The sequence below is a fragment of the Cucurbita pepo genome, chromosome LG16 (assembly GCF_002806865.2).
Source record: "Cucurbita pepo subsp. pepo cultivar mu-cu-16 chromosome LG16, ASM280686v2, whole genome shotgun sequence".
Lineage (NCBI taxonomy): Eukaryota > Viridiplantae > Streptophyta > Magnoliopsida > Cucurbitales > Cucurbitaceae > Cucurbita > Cucurbita pepo.
The window spans coordinates 5,806,278-5,822,292 of NC_036653.1; the positions used below are offsets into that span (position 1 = coordinate 5,806,278).

The 16,015-nt window shown below is 38.7% G+C and overlaps 4 protein-coding genes and 1 pseudogene across 5 annotated transcripts; 2 read left to right on the plus strand and 3 right to left on the minus strand.

Moving 5' to 3' along the window:
* Window positions 1–2,569: 2,569 nt before the first annotated feature.
* On the plus strand, window positions 2,570–4,023 carry LOC111776754 (xyloglucan endotransglucosylase/hydrolase protein 9-like). The gene is made up of 4 exons (XM_023656096.1): window positions 2,570–2,785; window positions 2,856–2,956; window positions 3,037–3,230; window positions 3,457–4,023. The coding sequence occupies exons 1-4, from the start codon at window positions 2,617–2,619 to the stop codon at window positions 3,884–3,886; spliced, it is 894 nt and encodes a 297-aa protein (XP_023511864.1). The 5' UTR covers window positions 2,570–2,616; the 3' UTR covers window positions 3,887–4,023.
* Window positions 4,024–4,684: 661 nt separating this feature from the next.
* On the plus strand, window positions 4,685–7,311 carry LOC111777709 (dehydration-responsive element-binding protein 2A-like). Of its 2 annotated transcripts, none has more exons than XM_023657429.1 (2): window positions 4,685–4,857; window positions 6,384–7,311. In XM_023657429.1, the coding sequence occupies exon 2, from the start codon at window positions 6,434–6,436 to the stop codon at window positions 6,977–6,979; it is 546 nt and encodes a 181-aa protein (XP_023513197.1). In that variant the 5' UTR covers window positions 4,685–4,857; window positions 6,384–6,433; the 3' UTR covers window positions 6,980–7,311. The 2 variants fall into 2 exon arrangements, with proteins under 2 accessions (XP_023513197.1, XP_023513198.1); XM_023657430.1 differs by having other exon boundaries at window positions 4,699–4,857; window positions 6,413–7,311.
* A 123-nt stretch (window positions 7,312–7,434) lies between these two features.
* On the minus strand, window positions 7,435–10,031 carry LOC111777707 (annotated as a pseudogene).
* A 1,210-nt stretch (window positions 10,032–11,241) lies between these two features.
* Window positions 11,242–12,823, minus strand: LOC111777454 (metacaspase-4-like). The gene is made up of 2 exons (XM_023657072.1): window positions 12,437–12,823; window positions 11,242–12,324 (listed from the first exon to the last, which is right to left on the minus strand). Exons 1-2 carry the CDS (start codon window positions 12,780–12,782, stop codon window positions 11,387–11,389), a joined length of 1,284 nt encoding a protein of 427 aa, XP_023512840.1. The 5' UTR covers window positions 12,783–12,823; the 3' UTR covers window positions 11,242–11,386.
* A 966-nt stretch (window positions 12,824–13,789) lies between these two features.
* Window positions 13,790–15,328, minus strand: LOC111777470 (calcium-binding protein PBP1-like). Its single transcript, XM_023657094.1, has one exon. It carries the CDS (start codon window positions 14,334–14,336, stop codon window positions 13,980–13,982), a length of 357 nt encoding a protein of 118 aa, XP_023512862.1. The 5' UTR covers window positions 14,337–15,328; the 3' UTR covers window positions 13,790–13,979.
* Window positions 15,329–16,015: the final 687 nt, after the last annotated feature.

Here is a 16,015-nt window from a genome sequence, read left to right on the forward strand (position 1 = left end):
CGGTAATGAGTGATTTTTTAAATACTTTTTTAAATTAATTATTTATTAAATTTAGATCCAAATCTAATTTAAAAATTCACCTACTTTACTAAATTAGGCGTAAATATTAAATTTTATTTGGAAGGCGTATTAATGAAGTGTCGGAAAATTGAAATTCCGGAATTACTAAAAATAATTAAACAGACAAAATAATTATGGCAAATATCGTAATAAAAATTATGGGGGAAAATGTAGTGGAGAGAAATTGTGACGTGGCAATATATACAAATAGAAGTGGTGGGGACAGGGATGGACACGTCAGGCGTACCCAGAAACGTATGATTGCGTGTCACAGAGATGATTTTGCAGGTTTTTGGTTGTCGTTTTGTAGTGCGCGAATGGATAATAATAATAATAAATCATATGAAATAATGTATAACTATCACAAAAGAAAAATAAATAAATAAATAAATTATATTATACAAAAATATTATTAAATTTTTTTTTTGTCGCAAAAATAGTTGCTTAATACTATAATTTAAAATAAAAAATAGTCTTTATAAAAATAGTTTATCTATTTTTTTATCGTTTCTTTTATGGGTTCCCATCGACATATCTCAAACATCCATCCATTTGAATTTTTTTTTAGCATCGAGCATTTTGGTGTCCATGCTAAACATTTACGACCTACGTTCCGAATAGCAGATTTCATGATTCAATCTTCGCACATGAACTGGGGTGCAATACAGACAAACTCGTGCCGTTCGGTGCTATCCTTGAAAGATTCTTTTCAAACGAAGATGTTTGAGACACTTTATCTCGCGATGTTCCCTCATAGTGTGCCACAGAATAGCTCGCTTAGACCTAGAGTAGTGGAAAGCCAATAGACTTTCAAAATAAAAATTATATTTGAAAAAGAGTGTTAATGCCTTAAAATAAAAATTGAAACTCATATTATTTTCATCTAAAATTCTGTATTTATAAATATAGTTTTAAAAATAGAAGATTATTTCAAAAGTATGCACGTAGCTATGTTTCATTGTAACAACTTTTAAAATTTGACGAGTAATATTTATACTTTATAGGTTTTCGTGATTATTATGATTAAAGTAATCCACCCGAACATTCTCGTGTAAAGTCGTAAAGTTAATAAAAAAAATGAATAAATTAATTTTATTTTCGTATTTGTTTAAAATTTTAATCACATTTTTATTGAAAGTTTATGAATATTATTATTAGACTTTTAAAACTTTTTTGAAAAACGAGAAAAAAAATAATAAAAATTATACTTAGAATTAAATTGATTTAAATATCCTAATAGCATTTTATAGTGGGGACCATCACAGCCAGCTGGCTCTGTAGTCAGCAAAGTAAGACAAAAAAACAAAGATGCGAAACTGTAAATAAAAAAAAAAATAATAATAATAATACAGCCCTGTGAAATTGGAAGGCTTGTGGACCACAGCGGCGATCACAGCGGGCGAGTGACTTCATTTATGTAGTCGCGGGATGGGGTTTAGTACGGTAATTTCTTGGGGAGGAATCAAGTGGCTTAGCGAAGAGAGCCAAAGCTTATCAGTTATATCACTGCTATGGCCAGTGACAACTGGATGGGTAAGGCAAACAGCTGTACTACGCCACGTAGCAAACACCCATTGGCTGTCACTGGACCCCCACATCTCAGAACAGGGGACAGCTAGTACCAAGCGCCACTATCACTCTGCAAAGCTTCTTCCAGCTGTTTGGGCCAATAGTAACGGCTACATTCTCCCTTTTTTCAAAATTCTCGCTCTCGGAAATTTAAATCCGACGTGGCGTATTCGAAATACGTGGAATATTCGATTTAAAAAAAAAAAAAATAGGGGTGGGGAACAATAGTATGATATTGTCCACTTTTAAGCATAAGCTCTCATACTTTCCTTTCGGTTTCCCCAAAAGATCTGATATCAAGGGAGTTAGTATTCCTCACTTATAAACCCATGATCATTCCTCACTTATAAACTCATGATCATTCCCTAAATTAGTCAATGTGGGACTTTCATCATCCAACACCTCCCCTCGAACAAAGTGCGCCTCCCCTTAATCGAGGCTCGACTCCTTTAGAGTCTTAGTCATTTTTTACTGCATTCGAGGAGGCTTGATTCCTTTTCTTTTGAAATTCTTTGTTAGATATTTGAAGATTTACCAATCTATTGGCACGACTAAGTTTAGGGCATGACTCTGATATCATGTTAAACGAACACGAACCCTCCTTTTCTTTTGGAATTCTTTGTTAGATAATTGAAGATTTATCAATCTATTGGCACGACTAAGTTTATGGCATGACTCTGATATCATGTTAGACGAACATGACTCTTCACAATGGTATGATATTGTCCACTTTGAGCATAAGCTCTCATGGCTTTGCTTTAGATTTCCTCAAAATCCCTCGCACACCAATAGAGTTAGTATTCTTCACTTATAAACCCATGATCATTATTTAAATTAGCAGACGTGGAACTTTTATCATCCAATTGAGAGAATTTGGAGCTTGTGTAAGAAGCCAGAGGAAAATCGGCTATAAATACACTGCCATGGATTACTGCACAGTAGAAGCTTCAGCTCAGCTTATAAGCAGTGTCCATATCTGCTCTGTCCATGGCTGCTTGTGTGTCTTTTGCTTGTGTTCTTGGCTTCTTTCTCTGTTCTTTAATGGCGGGTTCCATCGAATCCAGAAATTTTCATGACCTGTTCCAGCCAAGCTGGGCTTTCGATCATTTCATCTATGAAGGAGAGCTTCTTAAGCTTAGACTCGACAACTCTTCCGGTACTTTAGTTACTATATTAAATTCTTCTCTGGTTTTCGTTTTCGAGTTGCTGATTCTGAGAATTTCCAGGTGCTGGGTTTTCGTCGAAGAACAAGTACCTGTTTGGGAAGGTCACCATTCAAATCAAACTCATCGCCGGTGACTCTGCTGGAACTGTTACCGCATTTTATGTATGTTCTTAATCAAATCATTGAAATGGGTTAATGATTATCTTGAAATGTGATGTAATCATGTGTCCGTGATGATGCAGATGTCATCGGAGGGCTCGAATCACAACGAATTCGACTTTGAGTTTCTGGGGAATACGAGCGGCGAACCTTACTCTGTTCAAACCAATGTGTACGTTAATGGCGTGGGGAACAGGGAACAGAGGTTGAACCTCTGGTTTGACCCAACCAAGGACTTTCACTCCTATTCCATCTTCTGGAACCGTCGACAAGTCATGTAAGCAATCTTCCTTGGCCCATGTTTTATGGTCTCTGCTCGACAATGTCGGGGTGGACCATTTTTGCTTTTGGATGTTTGTGTCGGGGATGGGGTCACTCGCTACAAAACAGAGCAAAACAGAGAAAAACAGAGCAAAACAGAACAAATTTCGGTTCCATGAAAAAAGGGGCATTGAATTTCGTGCATTTTGATGATTTTTTGTATCTTTGTGAATTTTGGTCAGTTTCCTCGTGGATGAAACTCCGATCAGAGTTCATTCGAATTTGGAGCACAGAGGCATACCCTTTCCGAAGGATCAAGCCATGGGTGTATATAGTTCAATATGGAACGCCGATGATTGGGCAACGCAGGGTGGTCGGGTGAAGACAAATTGGGCCCATGCGCCGTTCATAGCATCATACAAAGGCTTTGAGATCGACGGCTGCGAGTGTCCAACGACGGTTGCGACGGCGGATGTTGCTCGGAAGTGTAGCAGCGATGGGGAGAAGAAGTATTGGTGGGACGAGCCGACAATGTCTGAGCTGAATCTGCACCAAAGCCATCAGCTGGTTTGGGTTCGGGCTAGGCATATGGTGTATGACTATTGTACGGACAGTGCGCGGTTTCCTGTTACTCCTGCTGAGTGCGTTCATCACTCCCACCGCCATTGGTGATGGAAGAAATGGGACAGTGCTTACCAAGAAGAAGAAGAAACATGTGCTCCATGTTTTGCTTTTGAAGTTTATGATGGCCATAATGTAATATGAAGCAATGATGGTTTAATGTATGAAATGATTAGCATTTTTTTATCCTTGTGGGGGCCCGATGATCACGAGACCCGTAGAATTTTTACGTTCGGTAAGGTGTTGGGTGATATGATGTAAACTTTTTCGACACATAAAAGCAAAAAACAAACAAACAAACAAGTGAAACGTCACCATCTCAAAATAATTACGGATATAAAATCGATCCTGTTGATATCAATTATTATTAGCATAGATTTGAAATCAAAATCAATTAATTACCGTCGTTACAATATTATTATTAGATGTAATTATATGGTCGGTATAAATTTCAATTGATTTATACATGTTTAATTTTGTTTTTTAGAGATAATAAGGTATTTCGAAATGAAGATAGGGAAGACTAGACCACCACCATTACGTATTCAAGAGTTCCATAAGCCTCGGGGAGGTTTATAGTGTACTCTGTTCAAGAAGAAGATTGTTAAGGATTATTGAGAGTGAGTCCCACATTGAATAATTTAGTGGAAGATCATGGGTTTATAAGTGAGAAATACTATCTTCATTGATACGAAGCCTTTTGTAGGGGACACGACTATTATTGTTATCCTCAATTTTTTTTTTTTTAATTAAAATATGGAAAATTAGTTGTCTTATTTTGAAAAATTAATTGGGCCTTGGATCAATCGGCCCATACAATAAATAACAAAATTCACAATTCACAAGTAGATCCGTTAATTTAATTGGAAGTGGTACTTTTGGGGCCTAGGGTTCCCCGTTCGTCCGCTTTGTAGTCGTCAACGCGACCGTCTTTTGTCTCTGGCTGGCACTTTAGAATCGGAATGTCTTTCCTTTGTTCGACGTCGCAAATTTAGGAACTTCTTCTCACCGCAGAAAAGGAGGTAATTTTCTAGCTTTTTTTATTACAAAAATTCTGATTCTTTTTAGCTTCAAAATAGTGGCTGCTTTGTTCATCACTGTGAAATGAAAAGTGGGCCTTTCTGTTGACTTCTGTTGTGCAAAGTTTAAGAGATCAGCAGAATGTGGAATTTATGGATTTTGTGTTGTTTTCCCCCTTTTTTCTCCTGAAGCTTGTGGTTGAGCTAAAGGGTTTGTGAAATGCGATCCTGGGTTGAAAAGAGGTCGTAAAAATCAAATGGTGTTTTGACTTTGCAGGCATGGATTAACTAATGTATGCAAGGGGGATTGTCCTTCCTCTTTAATTATAGATGCCATCGTTTTCATTTCCGTTTGCATTTTTTAAAGGTGTTTTTAGAATCTACGCTCACCGGCAGTTTCCCGCTAGTTTCATTTTTTTTTTTAGAAGTTAATCGTACGGATTCACTATTACATGTTTTAATGAACGAAAACGCTACTGGGTAGTGTTTCTTTTACAATTTTAAGGATCAAGTGACTTGATTAATGTGTTCTGTTGCCCGGGTGTCAATGTCAACCTCCACTTGGTCGTTAGTTCTTGACATAGTGAAATTATAGCTGGGACTGGGATCAGCTTGTTTACTGCAATATACACGAATCACCAGTTCAATTTGGTGGAGAACATGAATCTTGTGCACAATTTAACTTCGTTTTATTTTGTTCTGTTCCTTTTTTGAAGCGCTGTAGTTGCAGTCAACATTATGTAGTTTAGGAATCAGTTAGTATGGAGTACACTAATGAGTGAAAAGTTAAAAATTGTGTTCATAGCATTTTGCCACATTAGCGGCGGCCACCTTCATGATGTGCGACTGTTGTATTTTCAATGAGCATTGGGTGGCAGCAATCCCCTGATAGGAATACAATTTTGGTACTTTTAGGATATCACTAGATAGGGGCGTTGTTATGGGGTCTAAATAAATAGAGGAAGTGGGCTAGGTGAATGGTAGGCATTTATTTTTGTGATCGAATTAGGACTTGAGAGATATATCGAAAGGGGAGGTTCATAGTACCTCAAATACTTGGGGGAGTTAGTTTGTAATTCCATTATCTTTCATTTTCCAATACATTTGGGTTCTATCATGCCCGTTTTTCAGTTTGGACTCGACTGAAATTTGTTGGGTACACATCCATAGCATGAGGAGTTAGAATGGGACAATTGAATGATTTGGAACTTAGTTATTTTTAGGAATAACAAAACATACATATTGGGATCGTAATGTTACCTTTAAATTCAAAAGTTTCTCTATTGCTAAAGAATGAGCATGTCCTTGGGTCATCATAGAAATGAAGATAGGGTTGATGAGGGAACAAACGAAGAAACTTCATTTGAGTTTTTTTTCTTTGTTCCCGTTCATTTGCATCATGTACACGTGCTCTGTAGCATGATGCACATATGGCCTGGAAAATGATTTGTCTACTGATTTTGCTTTATTTGTGCATTTGATTGATTGCTTATAGTATGAAAATTGAAATCATCTTATAATGGTGACAGGTTCTTTGTGGTCTTTCTTATTTGTTCAGTCCAATCTATTTAATTCTTGGATGCCTAAATTAGAAAAATTACAAACTAGACGGCCTGGATCTTTATCCGTGGCAGAGACTCTTGCAAAATGGAAAGATTACAATGATCACCTCGACTCATGTAATGATGAGGCGAAACTCACTCGTAGAGTTCCAGCCAAGGGATCGAAGAAAGGCTGCATGAAAGGTAAGGGAGGGCCAGAGAATATGCGATGTAATTACAGAGGAGTTAGGCAAAGGACATGGGGGAAATGGGTTGCAGAAATTCGGGCACCGAAAAGGGGAAGTCGGCTGTGGTTAGGTACATTTCCAACTGCCATTGATGCGGCACTTGCTTATGATGAAGCTGCAAGGGCCATGTATGGGACTTCAGCTCGCCTGAATTTTCCCAATATCTCAATTCCAACCTTGCTAAAAGAAAAAGAATCACCACCAACAAAGGAATCTCCTTCTCCTGAAATCAAGAGGTCTTCAATCTCTTCTTTAGGGTCAACTTCACTTAGTCTGAGTTACGAGTCCACAATAACATCAGATCACTCTGAGGAAGGTGCAGCCGAAGATGTGTAACCAGCTATAGCCTTTGACCATTGTAAAGTTTATGAATCGGAGAATCGAGGCCAGGGATCGATTTTTTTGGACAATTGATGTAATTTCCCTTCTGTGTACAAGTATATGTGGGAGGTAGAGATGATTGTAATTTTTTTTTCTTTGTCCGTCATAAGTACATGTAGGGTTCTAGGAAAGATGAAGTGGGGGTGAAATATTGAAACCACTAGAACTTTTCTAATTGAACCATTCCTTCCTAGTGAGAGAGGTAGGGTTGTATTGGAGGGTAGATTGAACTCTGATATGTGTGCTTGTTACTTGTGTAGTGATCCATGTAGATGCTTTATGTTTAATTTGTTTTAGTGGTTCATATTTCTGTGCTCTAATCAGATACATTGAAGCTAAGGATAGTCATATGGTATGATGTAACAGTCACGAGATTCCTGAACCGGGTTCAAACTTCTTAGAGCCCTATGACAAGCCCTTGGAAACTTATTAGAAGATCGTCTTTCTCTTTGAAACAGGGACATGATTCTCTTTGATTCTTCTATCTTTAAAAAGCCGAGTCTCGTTCTTATCTCTTTGAAACAGGATAATTAGATACATTGAAGCTAAGGATAAGCATATGGTGTGACGTAACAGTCACGAGATTCCTAAACCGGGTTCAAACTTCTTAGAGCCCTATGACAAGCCCTTTGAAACTTATTAGAAGGTCGTCTTTCTCTTTGAAACAGGGACGTGGTTCTCTTTGATTCTTCTATCTTTAAAAAGTCGAGTCTCGTTCTTATCCCATCCACATGTGTAGACTATTATCTTCTAGTCTTTTAACTTTATTTGAGATTTAGATTGTCAAAAGCACGTGGGTTGTAGAGGACTCCGACTCTTTGCTTGTTTTGAAGTGTCATCGCATGCCATGGAATGAAATTGACCATTCAAAAAAACAAAACCCAATTGTTATTTCAAGAACAAAGCAAACCAGATGAAAAGCTTATGACAATCTCTCCCATAAAAGTAAAACTCAGAAACTTTAAAATACATGAAGAACATTCAGCTTGCACGAAGAACTACTTGGAAAGAAGACGGTGCAGAGCGTTGGTATCCACTTTTGGGCATTCTTTACTGAAGTATTTGGTAACAACGTTCGAGTCCAAAAGCTCAATGATGTGCGTAGAATTTACACATCGAGGCGTCTTGTATTGGCTCATTGAAGCTCCTCGATTCAGTGCCTGTGCCATGAGTTTCTCAAAAGTTCCAACCTTTACAATCTTTATCTCCAATGGATTGATACACTTCTCATGAGATCGTAGATAGCGGTACGGTCCATTAAGTGACTCTTCAATGGCGAAGCAGCAATCCTCATAGATTGAGGATGGAATAGAAATTCCCCCCTTAACGTGAATTTCCCAGTACAACACATAGTGTCCAGGAAACTTGGAGCTATCCGCATGGCTAGTGTAGTCAGCAATGGCCGCCCCAAATGGGCTCAAAAGACGAGCTGCTTCTTGTACAGCATCATGAAGCTCTGCTTCATCTGTTTTCTCAATATCAAGGCTCAAAACAACGTTTTTCCTGCATACAAAACTAAAATTTGGAGCTTTGTTCTTAAATCCTGTCACACGAAGAATGTCCCCCATGCAATAACGGTAGAGCCCTGCAACAGTAAACTTATTCATGAACTAAATCAGAACTCCCAAGAACAATATTGAAAAGAAGAAGACAGACAGACAGACTTGCCAGCATAAGTAGTGATGACAAGCTCATATTCATGTCCTAACTTGACATCAACAAGATCAACTAATTCTCGGCTTACTTCTCTACTGGATTTCGTCCTGTCGATCGGCAGGAACTCGAAATATGCCATGGTCGGGATTAAAGTATAGGAGGTTCGATCAGGGCTACACAATGGATCTAAGTTTAACCCAAGGAAGCATTCTGAAGCACCATAATGGTCAGAAACAATAGGAAGGTGATTACTGTAGTAATTTAGCTTGGGAAGGTACTGTGACATGCTTCCTGTCACAATAGCATTAATGTATTTGGCGTTCGGCCATAGCCTTGATGTTCCTTTGCTACATTCAGCTTCAATAAAATCTGCAAGTTGAGCATTGGGGTTTAGAATGTTCATAACAGCTTCTCTCACTGATGGGTCTGTAATTTTGGTGTTCAAGGTTCCTGCTCTTATATCACTAGCCAAAACAACCCAATGATCTCGAGGAATTTAAGGACATGGATTAAGGTTGAGGCAAACAGAGCACCAACTCGAAACACTATGTCGTTCTGACACAGCCCACAAAGCAACTGACAGTACAGGCTTTGGTTGGAGTCTGTGCAGAGAATGATGTCTTTAGGACTTGTATTATTGAGGTTTGCTCTCTTGCACAAACTAGTAGTTGCAGTGTGAGCAACAATTCCAGATCTTGTCTTTAACTCAACCTTTGCAAACTGAAAGTGCATTCCTTTGCCTTTGCCCACCAAACTATTTGGAAACAGCTGCTTCATTCTTGGCATCACATAGTCAAAAAATGATAGCCTTCTCATGAACTCTTCTTCATACATTGGAATCAACTTGGGCTCTCCACCAGATGTCCCAGAGCTGCAAGAAACCATTGATTTTAGGCATGGAATTGAAACGCATCAAGAGAATAAGAAGTGTACCTTATAAAGAACTCTGTGATGGGGTTTGTGCATAGGATTGGGGAATCATCGCCGTTGGCTATACGATCTATATAAGGTCTTAATTGTTCGTATGAGATGGGCGGTATAAGGTTCTTGAAGGTTGAAAGCTCGGTAGAGCCATGGAGGCCATGTTGTTGCAAGTATTCGACATCAGCATTTTTTTGACAGAATTTGAGTTAGAATTTATCGTTGGATTTGGCTGGCATGTGTCGTGACATCTTCAATATGCTGTAATGCTTGCTTATCTCTTTCATCAACCTGTGCCATTTTTGTAGGTTTTGAAGCTTTTTTGGTTGCAGAGAAGTAATAATCTGTTCCTCTTTCCCTATTTATTTTATTTCTATGCACGGAGGACATGATAGAACAACTATGTAATATGTCACTGCTAGTAGATATTGTCTTTCGTGAGATTCCACATCAGTTGGAGAGAGGAATAAGTGCCACGCTAGATCCTGAAGAGGGTAGATTGTGAGATCCCACGTCGGTTGGTGAGGAAAACAAAACATTCGTAATATGAAAATTTCTCCTTAGTAGACATGTTTTAATTTTTTTTTAAAGAGAACTCTGAAAAAAAAAATAAATGACAATATCTGATGGCAGTGAACTTGAACTTGGGCCGTTACAAACGAACACTAGCTAGTTGGACAATATAATGATATATGATATTATCTAAAGTCGAACAATAATGGTAAGTATTTTTTTTGTGGCTATTTTTGTGCAATAGGCAATAATTGATTTTATCAAGTAATAAATAGAGACTCTAACATTGGTTCAAATAATAAATGTATCCTAACTAGAAAATTGTGTAAAATTTAGTCTGAAATAAAATGAATTAATATCAAAATTAAATCTAAAATAAAAATTATAATAAGACTGTCGTTTGAGCCGAGTATTAGTGGAGGACCATAGACTTTTAAATCCACAAGTATCAGTGGAGGACCAAGAAGAAATTACTCGACCCGACCATAGACTTTTAAATCCACAAGTATCAGTGGAGGACCAAGAAGAAATTACTCGACCCGACCCGTACATCAGTAACAGTCACAATTGTATTGTTGAAACTTTCTTGAACATAAATAACAGCTTTTGGTATTTTACACATAATTTTTATGGGATATAATTGTCACTTTCTCATGTAGTCTCTCGTCCACTATCAAGGCACGTTTACACTACCTCCCTATTTCTACACACAATAATGAACCTATCTACTTATGTTTTCCAGATCATCCCCCGTTTCTACCCACAATAATGAACCTATCTACTTATGTAGTCTCTTATCCTCTCTCAAGGTAGATTTACTCTACACATAGTAGTGGTGTATCATGTTACCTATTCATGTAGTCCCTCATCCTCTCTCAAGGCGGGTTTCGAACCTCGACCCATTTGTGTACACACAATAGGAGTCCTTTGCTTGAGCTAACTACCCATATAATCCTTAGTCTCTTTTTTAGATTGGTTTAACGGGATCACAACATTAGCCTTGTCCTGACCCTGCACTCAATAGTAACTCAAGTGGCTTCGAAGTTTTGTTAGCTTTAATCATATTTAGATATCGTGGTAGTGTACTATGTTTTCAGGGGCTCACCTGATAAAAGAAAGTTCAAATCTTAATAATGTAAGGTTCAACCCTTTATTTCAATTTATAACGCAGCCCAAAATCATTATAGCAACAGAACCAACCCAATGCCCACATAGGAACACTAATTTTTAAAGCCATTTCCAGTTCCAGGAAACGCAAACAAGGCACAAAAATCAGCAAACAAAGGGAGCATTGACGTGACAATCACTGCAGTAGAGGCCAGGTCTCTGAGTGAAGCCTTGGCGTTTCAGCATTTTCCGAGCCGTCAAAACAAGCTCCTGGTTGGTGATTGGCCCATCAGATTCCTTAAGTATGGTCTGAATGGCATTGCTAAGAGCTCCATAAGCGGCAGCAGCATTTCCAGAAGGCGTGGCATCAGCAGATGTTTGGTCAGTCTGGCAGCCACTGATGAGGATCCCACCATCGGGAAGTGTCCGCTTGAATGATCCAGCATACGCCTCTGTTTTACAGCCCACTTCAGTTTTCAACGCAGGTTTCACATAATCTTCATCCTTCTCATCCAGTTTTTGTTTCAGAAATTCTTGAGCCAAATTGCCAACCATTCCAAACAACCCTTCTCCTCCAGATTGTCCCTTGTCACCATCACCACCACCCCGGAGTTTGTCCATGATCACCTTCATAAACTTCTTCACCTTGGGGCTTGAATCTTCCCCAAATAAATCGAAAAGGGTCGGCCTCAATTTCCCCACATCAATGTCATCCTTCCCAGTTTTATGCTTCAGAATGTCTATAAGAGTGGGGAGTGGTAACGATCTACTCTTCACATTGACTCGCTCCCCATGTGAAAGCTCCACCTCTCTGGCTTGCAATTCGTCCTCGTTCGTCGGACGATCATCGCGATGGTGATGGAATGCCGAGGGAACATGAATCCCTCGTGATTCCAAAGCACCTTCAACGCTTTGATGCATAAAGTTCCTGAAACCAAAGTGGGAGCTATTTCCTTGTCCTTGTTCTTGGCATTTGGTGTTGGTACTCTCTCCTATTTGCTCCTCCGCATCGTCAATAAGACCACCACTGTGGCAAGAATCCGATACGATTGTTAATCGGCATCCCTGCGGAACCTGATCTACCAACTCCCTGAAATCGTCATCTGTTCGCACAATAAAATGGAAAGGAATTGAAGCATTACCCTAATCAGATTCCAAAAATCGGTAAAATTAGGGCAAAACGTATAGATAGAACAGAGAGGAGAAATGGCGGACCAGTGATGAGGTTCATATCGCAGGGAGCAATGCACTCGTCGTAGCCGGTGTCGTCATCCTCGCCGGTCTCGGCAGGGAGACGAGTGCCGTGGCCGCTGTAGTGGACGAAGAGAAAGTCGCCTGGATCGGCGGATCTGACGAGACGGGAAAGGGCAGAGCGGATGTTCTTGCCGGTGGGTTGGGTGTAGGAGTCGTCGGTATCAATGAGGATGTTGATGTCGTCGTCGGAGAAGCCGTAACGGTTGATCAGACACTGATGCATCCGATTGACGTCGTTGATGCATCCTTTGAGCTCCGCCTTAGTTCCTGGGTAATTGCATCCGATCAACACCGCCATTTTTCCCATTCTTACAATTCTATTACAAAACTTCTCTTTCACGATTTGCTTTTTTTTTTTTTTTTTTTTAATTTTTTAAAATTGAATTAGTTCATTTATTTATATTTTTGTTTTTAATAAAAATAGAATGCAAGTGCTTATTTATTTTTAAATATTTAATTAAAATTTTAAGAAATGGTTAGGGAATAAATAATAATAAATATGAAATTAAATAAAAATGAGATAAATATATATATATATACATATAATGGAATCGTAGTATTTTTAAAAATTATCAGTAAATTGGGTTAGTTCCATTCATCCAATCTAGTTTTAAAACCTAACTGAAATAAATTCATAATTCAACTAACGAACCTATAAAGTTCATAAACAACTAAAATTGTTCAAGTTAAATTAGTTTGATCGAATTCTTCAGATCATCGAGCTTCTTGAATACCCTTCTTCGCTCCTCTTAATAGAGATTATGGAGATCGAGGTTCTCGTAGTACATTGATTGTGGTATGATATTGTCCACCTTGATCATAAGTTCTCATGGCTTTACTCTGGGCTTTCACAAAAGGCCTCATACCAAGTAGTATTACTCACTTATAAACCCAGGATCATTCCTTAAATACTTATAAATCCATGATCATTTATTAAATTAACCAACGTGAGACCCACTCCCAATAATTCTCAACAATCCTCCCCTAGAACAAAATACACGATAAGCCTCCCCTAAGGCTCGTGATCTTCCACTAAATTAACCAATGGGACTCATTCCCAATAATCCTCAATAGATTGTACATTCATTTGACTTTGGAAGTTTGGACTTATGGCTGCATTTAATCAACATCGAAATGCGGCCATTAGACGCTACTTCCTCTTAATTGGTATCCAAATTATGCGACGAAAAAAGTCGTAAAATATTTGAATTTGAATAAGTCGTAAAATATTTTTAATTTTGGTCATTTATAATTTACAAACTAAACTTCTTGACTAAGAAAACAAAAATAAAACTAAAAATATTGAAGAACACATAGAACAAACACTTGGCCATGTCTTTATTCATTTCTATTTTGGAGTAATCGATATAGAATACACCACACCGACAGACACTTGACATGAAAATGGGAAACCCAGAAGCTTCCTGTTCCTCACCAGACATGGCGGCCGGCCGCCGTGGTGTGGTTTGTTCTTGTTCTTGTTCTTGTTGGTAAGGAGAAGGCATCAAGATGCTTTAAACTCCTTTTCCAAAGCGTCATCAAGCCAATACAGAGACTCTTCCATCAATTCAGGGCTTAATCTGAACATCAAAACGCAAAACTCCATTTGATTCAAAGCGCCATCGCCATCCAAGTCCCCTTCCCTCATCATGCTCACAAGCTCTTCCTCTCCCATATCCCACAAACCCAAAAGGGAAGAGTTTGTCCTAAGGCTCTCTAAAGTGATCACGCCCTTCTCTTTGTCCATCAGCATCTGAAACCCATTACAGAGCTCGTTTATCAGCCCTTCTCCTCCCAATTTCTCCGCCATTACCGGCAGCAGATCGTGGAAACCACCACCACCACCACCCTTTCTCGCCATTTGAGCTCAATTAAACAGAGCAGAGAGGTTTGAATTGTGAAATTGGGTGCAGAGGAAATGCAATTTATAAGATGAAAAGAAGAAAATACGGAGAAATTGGGATATGGGATATGGAGAGATGCGATCGGTTCAGCATATGACAGCGCAGCGACAGAAAAGACTCTCTCTCTCTCTCTCTGGTTGCCCAACCGGACTGCCATTGGCAATTGCACCTCGCCTTCGTAGAAGCTTTGACAAGGCTATTCTTGTCATTTTCATTCCATGCATGGATGGGCCTGTTGGTCAACCCCATCCAGGCAACGTCACCCCGATTAAGAATCGTTGGAAGGGGGTCCCACGTTGATGCCTTTTGGAGAAGTCCAAAGCAAAGCTACGAGAATTTATACTCAAAGGGAACAATATCATATTATACCTCACATAAATTTCATAAATTTGCGACCTTTACAACAACTAACCATGGTTAAGTATAATCAAAAGAGAGAGAGGGTTGGATTAAGAATAACATTTTGGAAGTTGCCAAGAGAGTTCCTTGAGGATTCAAGGAATGAAATCATGGATTTATTAAGTAAGAGAGAAGGAATGAATGAAGGGATGAGAAGACAAAGAAATTGAATAATAAATTTGGAGGTGTTCAGATGTGTGGGAACACGTCTTATTTGAATGGATCATTGAGAGGAATCGTGTTGCCATATTGCCCGACTTTGTGTACTTCACATGTTGGAGGCTCCGCTTTTGGTGCTGTCTGTAGGCTGACACGTTTGTGTTCATTTTGGATAGGGAAAGTGCAGGTACAACAACAGGATCTGTGCAGTTCACATGTTTTCATAAGGAAAAAACAAAAAAAAAAGGTTCAAAGTTTAGGAATTCAACTCGGTGGAGGCTGTTTATACCCAAAGATATGTTTTTTTTTTTACTGTTGCTTTGATTCTAAGAAACCCAAAGATAATTTCTCCATGTATCTATACAATATCTTCTTAGGTTCGGGTCTAAGAAGCTGGAATAGTCTAAGCCTACTGCTAACGATTTTCTTTTGGGTTTTCCCTTTCGGACTTCTTCTCAACCTTTTAAAACGTGTTTGCTTAGATATTGTCTTTTTTGGCTTTTTTTTTTTCTTTTGGGTTTCCCCTTTAAAGTTTTAAAACGCATCTACTAGGGAGAAGTTTTTACATCCTTATAAAAAATGATATCAGAGTCAGATACAGGTGGTGTTCCAGCTCATTGGACCTCGAAGGGGGTGGATTGTGAGATCCCACATGGAGCGAGAAGTTCCAGCTCATCTAGTAAGAAGCTGGTTCAGGTCCTAAGAAGCCGAAATAGTCTAAACCTCATGCTAACAAATATGATTTTTTTTTTTTTGTTTTCCTTTTCGAACTTCCTCTCAAGCTTTTAAAAGTGTTTGCTTAGATATTGTCTTTTTTGACTTTTTTTTCTTCTGGATTTCCCCTTAAGGTTTCAAAACGCATCTACTAGGGAGAAGTTTATACACCCTTATAAAAAATGATATCAGAGTCAAACACGGGCGGTGTTCCAGCTCACTGAGCCTCGATTAGAGAGAGAAGTGAGTGTCAGTAAGGACGATAGGCGCAAAAGGGGTAAATTGTGAGATCCCATATCCGTTGGGGAGGAGAACAAAACATTGTTTATAAGGGTGTGAAAGTATCTTCTTAACCGACCATTTT

What these genes read in the sequence shown, in the direction of transcription:
- LOC111776754 (XM_023656096.1), top strand. Translation starts at nt 2,617, where the DNA reads ATGGCTGCTTGTGTGTCTTTTGCTTGTGTTCTTGGCTTCTTTCTCTGT. An exon ending in TAGACTCGACAACTCTTCCG is followed by an intron (nt 2,786 to 2,855) that starts GTACTTTAGTTA and finishes GAGAATTTCCAG; the next exon opens with GTGCTGGGTTTTCGTCGAAG. An exon ending in GAACTGTTACCGCATTTTAT is followed by an intron (nt 2,957 to 3,036) that starts GTATGTTCTTAA and finishes GTGATGATGCAG; the next exon opens with ATGTCATCGGAGGGCTCGAA.
- LOC111777709 (XM_023657429.1), top strand. Translation starts at nt 6,434, where the DNA reads ATGCCTAAATTAGAAAAATTACAAACTAGACGGCCTGGATCTTTATCC.
- LOC111777470 (XM_023657094.1), bottom strand. Translation starts at nt 14,336, where the DNA reads ATGGCGAGAAAGGGTGGTGGTGGTGGTGGTTTCCACGATCTGCTGCCG.
- LOC111777454 (XM_023657072.1), bottom strand. Translation starts at nt 12,782, where the DNA reads ATGGGAAAAATGGCGGTGTTGATCGGATGCAATTACCCAGGAACTAAG. An exon ending in CGATATGAACCTCATCACTG is followed by an intron (nt 12,325 to 12,436) that starts GTCCGCCATTTC and finishes TTGTGCGAACAG; the next exon opens with ATGACGATTTCAGGGAGTTG.